This window comes from Anarrhichthys ocellatus, unplaced genomic scaffold, assembly GCF_004355925.1.
Source record: "Anarrhichthys ocellatus isolate YVR2014 unplaced genomic scaffold, GSC_Weel_1.0 scaffold23, whole genome shotgun sequence".
Classification (NCBI taxonomy): Eukaryota; Metazoa; Chordata; class Actinopteri; order Perciformes; family Anarhichadidae; genus Anarrhichthys; species Anarrhichthys ocellatus.
Window position 1 is genome coordinate 4,267,422 of NW_022280053.1, and position 7,976 is coordinate 4,275,397.

The 7,976-nt window shown below is 40.2% G+C and overlaps 1 protein-coding gene across 3 annotated transcripts in view; it reads right to left on the minus strand.

Moving 5' to 3' along the window:
• The window catches only part of astn2 (astrotactin 2), a 186,627-nt gene that overhangs the window by 116,240 nt on the left and 62,411 nt on the right, over window positions 1-7,976 (minus strand). For all 3 annotated transcript variants that reach the window (XM_031859969.1, XM_031859971.1, XM_031859970.1), the window contains 2 exons: window positions 5,297-5,404; window positions 2,574-2,720 (listed from right to left, as the gene is read on the minus strand). In XM_031859969.1, the coding sequence (XP_031715829.1) occupies window positions 2,574-2,720; window positions 5,297-5,404 (255 nt within the window). The remainder of the gene's footprint in view (window positions 1-2,573; window positions 2,721-5,296; window positions 5,405-7,976) is intronic.

Here is a 7,976-nt window from a genome sequence, read left to right on the forward strand (position 1 = left end):
AGAGAGAGAGAGAGAGAGAGAGAGAGAGAGAGAGAGAGAGAGAGAGACTAAAGCAAAGGCCATCAAAATATAAATAATGCATTCTCTAGTGATTGTGAATATCCATGGAACACATCAGCCAAACTCCATCCATTGATTTTGTTTATGTCTTATGTTAAAAAGTTAAGAACTTAGCATCGGGTCAGCTCCAAACTTTTGAGAAAAAAATATTGTGTATGAGTGGAAAGTCTGCCTTGTTAGTAATGGAAGAGCAAAGGTGAGGAGGTCAGAAAAAAACAATCACTCATTCTCAGTGACATATCGGCATTACACTTATCAGCACGTTGACTGTTGCAGTTGTAGAGATATCCTGCAATGAACTACAGTGTAGTGTAGTCTGACCCTCTGGTTTTTTTCTGTGAGACCAGTTCATACAAGTATTCCGAGTGGGATTCACAAAACTCTCTTAACCGCAATAAAGAGCAGTTGTAGAGAGCTCATGTCTGCCTGATGACAGCCACCAGATTTCACCTTGAACTGATGCCCCTAACATCGCTCGCTTTGTGGCAAGGTTTCACAAAGAATTTAGCACTGCAGAAATTCAAGTCTTGCTGTTGGAAATCGGTAGAGAAAAAGATAACAAGTGGTCAAGGGAACATGACAGTCATAAAGAAATTAGACGAGAAAGTATCACAGCCTACAGGAGGTGATGTTACACTGTCAGGTGTTATAATGATCCTGGACAGAAACCTGCAATGACCCTGAGGCAGCTGTGTGGATTGAAAAAAAATCTATTGAAAAGTCGCTGTGCCAAAGCCAATAAAGCCATGAAATCTACAGTAAAATAACTGTCAGTAAATTGTCTAGATGATGATTAAGGAGAAATATGTTTGTACGGGTGGTTCTTACAGGAGGCCAACTGTCATGATTTGGCAGAATCCAATGATACTGTGTGTGAAGTGAACTGCAATGTGATTGGTCTGGGGGAAAAGTGGTCAGAGATCAACGCCTCATAAAAAACCCAGGAAAAGAAAAACCTCAAACCACTGAACACTAAAAGTCGTTTACAGTATATTGCCTTAAATTATATTTTCCAAGTGTCCATCTTACAAGTTATCACAAAATAAACTCCATAAATTGGAGTTTTGTGAACTGTTCCATTTATATTGTGTGTCCGTGTGCACACAAATTGAGGATGTGTGGGCGGACTAGAAATGAGGCCCCGGTGGCAAGAGCACCTGATCGACTGATATGTGAACGCTTTCAGAGATATAGCAATCATTAGTTAAATTGCCTCAGCTCCTCACTCCCTCTAACTTCGCTTAACTCCTTGCACATTTTCCATATTGGCCTCTCTTACCTCCCAGCAAGGTTTATACTGCGGTATCTTGCCAATACACAGACACAATTTACAATTTTCCCAAAAGCCAACGACAAATTTAAAACAGACGCAGTGGGAAGACTCTCTAAGCAGTCGCCTGGGCATCTACATACTTGATTATCCTGAATTGGCATTTATTGTGAAAATATTGTGTGCACTGTCTCAATGTTGGCATGTAAAAGACGGTGTTATCAGCTCATTTTTTTCTCAAAAACGTTATGTGTGTATTTCATCCAACGCTTGCATAGAGCACAAACAAAACACAAATAAACCTCGGAGTACTTCTGTCACATTAGTTAAATAGAATGTCTGTGTCGACTGAAACAATAAAATAGGTTAGTATTCAAATCTATGCAGTCACATGTAATAAAGTTTCCACACTGAATGCTCCCAATGCAAAAGAAACAAAGAAAAGAAAAAAACAATCACATTTTGAGCACAATGCTCTTCATCAGTCTGATGGCTCCAAATGTCATTCAGTCGTTTGTGGTGACAATAAATCATTTTTTCTTCCCCATTGGGAGCTTTCAGTGTGTGGACTTTGTTGTCCTGATTCATCTTTTTTGGTTCTAGCACATGATTTACTTTTCCTTGGATGGATGTGCGTCTTTTGTACTTTATCAGTCGTGCAGAAGGGGCACTGACACCGAAAAGCATTACAATTTAGAACCACAAATCACGGTAGAGGGGGTGGAGATTTTTACTGCAAGCCATTTGTAAATAGAAGCAGTGGAAGCATACAGAGCTGTCCCTGGTCCATTAGCTGTTCCTACTAACAATGAAAACTATACAAATTGCATAATATCTTCCGCCACTCAATAACAACTTTGGTATGTGGACAGTTGCTGCAGAATGCTGCTTGAAGGACAACTCCAATTATGGCTGGGAAAAAAAGGAAAAGAATGACACAAATGTGTACCTTGATGGATAGCGGCTATTATGATAACATGCTCCACAAATCTATATATTTTTTTAGCTTCCAACTGAGTTTAGTGGGCGTCTTGTTGGTGACCAGACTTTTTCCCTTCTCCCTTTTTACTCTTGGGTTTTACATCTTATAGTCTCAATTAAGAGTGCAGCAAAAAAAAAAAAAAAAAAAAAAACAGTGCAAAGCTGAAAATAGATATCAGGCTAAACGTGAAAAAACATGATTGTTTTGGACATTCCTTCAGTTGAATATTCAGCCAAATTCTAATGAATGTGTCGCACTTACCATCTGCAACAAAATGCTCAGGCACATGGAGTGTAACCTTGACGGTGAGAGGGCAGGAATCCTGCGTGGCATAGACAATGGCAGTGACACATGTGCTGATGGTGATCAACGTCAGGGTGACCTTATTCAGAGGACTGTGCGAGTGGCCTGGAGGAAGACAAAGAGGAAAAAGGTGAACAGTTTGACAGAAGCCCTTTTTGATTTTTATCAGTGGCTCAAACACACGACTGTATTTGAACCTCCCTGACAGGAAGTACTTTCACACATAGGAGACGTAAAACACACATAGCACAAACCTCAGACTAAATCGTCCACTTTAGCATGCCTTATTGAAAATGCAGCCTCCGAGTCTCCCACAATCCTTGAAAATGGCGTTAATTGTACTCCTGATTTATGAATCTAACCCGGGTTCAAGTCCGGCCTGAGAAAAGAAAGGATGACTTAGAATACCCGCGCTTCTGCAGAGCAGCCCTGAATCATTCACCAGCGTGATGTATGATCTTATTGCCACTGACAGGGTTATGGATTGGTTGTTTTGGTTGCCCTTTGGCTCTGTCAGGGCTCCCATTTCCAAGCCAGATATGGGGAATGAAATTAGCCGCTTAACCTCTGTCTAGTGGTATTCATCAAGGGAGAGAAGTAAGCATGTTGGGAGGAGGCTCACTGGAATGTGAGAGGGATATGGCAGTGATAGCGCTGGTTTGGGCCTCATTCACAAACCTTTCTTAAGGAGAAAGTTCTTCTTAAAAGACACTTAAGCAGTTTTCAAGATTCTGACATTCACCAATTTGTTCTTATTTAGACTCAAGAGCTGATTTACAGCCACACATTTGAATGCTGACAAGTTTGTACTAAATAATTGGTTGTTGTGTTTTCTTCAAATATATATGGTGCCCAGTGTGCACCATGCATTATGCAGGTTTGTTGGAGAAGTCAAAAGTAATAATAGGCCTATTCTTGTTCTCCTGTTATAAGCAGTCAAACTCAGGTGTGCTGGTTAAGTGACGTATATTGAACAAATGGCCTCCTTGCTGATGCAGTAATGTATCAGCAACTAGATGAGTGTGTACCTCAAACAAACAGAGCCACACACACAATCTAGATGTTTTACATTTTACAACCACAGTACAGTGTGATTTCAATCAATCACTGATGCGATGTGCAAATGGTGCAAATTGAATTGAAAAAAAAAAACCACCCCATTCTGGAAACAAATCTAATCAGTGACCCCTTGTGACAGGAGAGTCCAGTGAATCCCATCAGAAGTTTGGAAGCACTGAAATGCAGCTCAAGGTCAAAACCAGGAAGACAAAGTTAGGATAATGAATCCCCCCCCGTACTGAATCGCATGTCTACCACAGTCACGATGTTGTGGAGGGACAGGAACGACACCTGGCCGCGGTGAAAGCGGCAGAGCAGCTAATCCCTTTGGTGTATGGTGTCACTGGGCTCGTGAAGGGGTCCCTCAATCACTATAAAAGCCTACTGAGCAGACAAAAGCATGTACACTCACGATGGCAAACACTTACGTTATGGCCACAAACCAAACATCTCTAGTCAATGCGCTCAATTAATCACAGAAACACTAAAACAAACACGTACACAAAATACATGAATATATGTAAATCAACAAGCAAATAGAATACACAAAACACCACTAAAGATTAAAAACTTAAGTTTAATTTCTTTCTTCTGCTTGTGTTCCTCTTCCCAACAACCTCTTTACATGGGCTGCAACTTAAAAACAGATCACGGTCGCGGGTTTTATGGCTTTCCGGGTCCTGAGCCAACATGCTTTTGTTACAAAATCCATGATCCCATTTACAAAGAGCCGATGGTTTAGACAAGATTATTATCTTTAAATTAGAACAGTCAACTATTTTCTGTGATTAATTGTACATTTAAAACTCCACAACCAATACATGTTACTATGTTTGTGTGTCTATTTCATTTTGAACTAAAATAATTGGAGTCCATGAAGCCAATTTGAGAGCCTCGTCTGTGTTCATAAACCTACACATGCTATCTTTACCCCTATTCCACTGAATCCTGCATTTAAACTATGCGGTGAACTTCAATAATCAACGTTTTTGTAACAACTACAAGACCTTTATGCAGAAGCTATACATCAACGTCCGAGAACCATCCGTCTTTTTACTTTATGGGTATGGAGAATAATTAGAAACACATGGATTTCTATTACTTTACAATAACTATACATATATCTATGGTCACCCAAGTGAACACACAGACTACTTCTCAAATCCACAGAGTTTTCACTATCACATATCACTATGTGGGAAGGGGAAGTTAAAATCATGCTTCCCATCAAAGTAATGTGACTCAGCTTTGCTCATCACTGAGCCTCCATTTACATCAGCTCGTATATCTGCTTTGAGTGTCATTGAGCTGTGCCATGGAACAGCACTTTAAACCCCACAGGGAATGTGCATGACTCCTTCCTACTTCCAGCTACGCTGACGATTCCAGAAATGTCTAGCCTCATTTCCCTCAGCTATAGGCTCATATTCAACCGGGGTAAGGGTTTGAATTAATTTGTTTTCAAAATGTTTTACTGTACATTATTCTCTTTTTACTGTATTGCCTTCTCAGCAGTATGTACAGTGGATAAGAGGCTTCCCCCTGTGCAAGTTAATGTGTTTAAAATGTAAGACATTTATAACAATGTACAAAGATATACACCTGCGTGCGTTCGCTCTCACCTTTGCTGCGCCTCCGTCCTCTGTGCTGCTCTGTGTAGAACTTCATTTGGCTGTCATCTTCAGGTTCTGACCCCGATTCCCCTTGAGGACCAAACACACCTCCAGGTGCTGGCAGGACGGAGACAAGAGAGAAATGGAAAGAAATTTGAGAATGAATTGAATCAAAAGATTTTAGGATACGATTAAGCTGAAAGGAAATGCCAACTATGAACCAGCAAGTCAGAACTGTATGAAGCTATTCAACAAAGGTTAGTCATGACTACTGTGATTCAATCCAGGAATTTTTTTTTTACCCGTCTCAATGTGGTTGCTATACACCAGCCAAATGTCGTTATATCCAACCTCTATTGAGGAAGTAACAGGTCCCACCTATATTCACACTTTCCCTCCTTGTATGATCTGTTGGCCACTTCGGTAATTTGTCCATCGTCACCAAGTCTCTGGTGCTTAATTTGGTAATCAAATTGGGTTACATCCCCAGTGTGTGCGCATGTTTGTTTTCAAGTTAGCGTGAGAGCAAAGAGCGAGGCTGTGAGAGTTAAGAGGCTTTGTTTGTACTGCGTTGCCACTTCGACATCACAACACACATCTGAATGCACAAGGGCTGCCACAAAGTGATAATTGCCAGGGATTTGCAAAGTGTTAAGCCACTGATGGATAAATATGTAATCTGAAATAACCTAAAATGTGTGGACGGCTTTGAACTGCATTCTAAGTCTGATACAAGAAGGCCACCAAAGAGATTTTGTTAAATATGCGTATTACTGTAAATCACGCAACACATTTTTCAGCATTGTTATAAGAACGTAATTTAGCCAAAGTCACGCTATAAAGACATGACTTTATGCCAATAACATCAATCTGATTTCCTCATGGTTGTACATATGTTTTGCTTGTATAATCCCCTGGATCACCATGATTACACTTCCTAATCTCACCAGAGTGGAAAGGGGATAATGGAGTGAAAGGAAATCAATGCTTTTTTCTGTTGACTGTGAAGGAGCATCAGTGAAGAAATGCTTCACCTGTTGACAGCAAATTCAAACAAGGACGCATGGAGAGAAAAAAGAAAGTACAATAGGGTTGTGGTGTGTTGTGTCAATAATGTGATCCATATCACGTGGCTCATACATATTTACTCTTCTGTTAGAGGCTGAAGCTACACCCCCACAGGGGTAATTATAGGTCATAGTTAGACGTCCAAGTGCTGTGAGTTGGTAATTGTGTCCTTCATAGTACATGATTAGAATAATGCAGTGGATTTAGTGTAGTTAAAAAAAAAAAATTGTGCTCACATATGGTGATGATTTTATTTTTCTTGCAAGGTTCAAGTAGACCACAGCCTGCATGTATCACTTTTTTAGTCAAAGTACAAGTTTTGTCACAAGTTAACAACACAAGTTAAAATCCTTCACGTCTACTCACAGATCCTAGATGCCTGCAGAGGTGAGAAGGAACCCCCTGAGAGTGATTATACACAAACAATATTTAAGCTCTCTTTTTTTCATTGTTTACCTAACTAGTTCATTTTTGTGTTAAACTTCGAAAGCCTGAGGTTGTGCATGTTATATAACCCGATTTAACCCGTGCCCATTGTCTCTTGATAAATGCGTCCCAGTCCTCACACTCCACAAAGAACGTTTTGACCCCAACTGTAAGTTGGCTCCCCGGAGCCTTCTTTAACGACTGCTTCACCCACATCCAGTGTTACCTTGAATTCCTGAAGAAAACTTGGTCTTCTCACAGGCCTCCGCAGTGAGCGCAGGATCAAAAAACGGAGAAGTGTTGATCAATTGAAATAAATGCGGGCCATGTTTCACAACTGCCAAACTATCTCAAAACATCCCTTTACAAACCCTCGCGCAAGCCGTGCAGGATAACTAACCCAAGTCTCATTTATTTGGTCGAATGCACAGTACTTCCCAAAACACATGAATCTTCTGCAGCACTTCCGCATGAAAAGGTGTCACACTTGCACTACTTGTCTGTGTGCGATTCACAAGTGTTTTAAATAGGTTTGAGCAAAGATGCACGTGTTTGGGAAGTCCTGAGCATACGACTGGATAAATGAGACTTGGATTATACTGCACAAGTTGTGTGAGAGTTTGTAAACTAATTGTTTTTCTGTTAAAAGCTGCCCCATTTAATTCAATTCATCAAGACATTTCTGTTTGTTTTTATCTTCTTTCACCTTGGAGGCATACGAGACATTTATTTTTGTTCGTATTTTTCTTCAAGAATTCAAGGTAACACAGGAGGAGTAGTCGATATACAAATGGTCCTTTTGTGGTTGAGTGCTCATTTTTACAGCCCTCTCCACCAAAAGCTTATCACTACATACTTTTAAAGATCTAATCCACTCACACATTTTACACATGAGAGGGGACAAGTAACAAAGACCGGCTGGTAAAAATATAATAACTTCTTTCTGAAAATGAATGGATGTGTAGAGCACATTCCCAGCATTCAAGCAACTGATCAACTCAGGGATAGTATTGTGTGAAAACTAGCTCAGAGGAGAGCGCAATTATTTAATGGTTGAGAAAAACCTAAGATGACAATATTGAATTTCAGATCCTCTAGAAGTAGGAATTAAAGTCTGAATCTAACAGGCAACCGATCTATATCTATAGAGAGAGAGAGAGAGAGAGAGAGAGAGAGAGAGAGAGAGAGAGAGAGA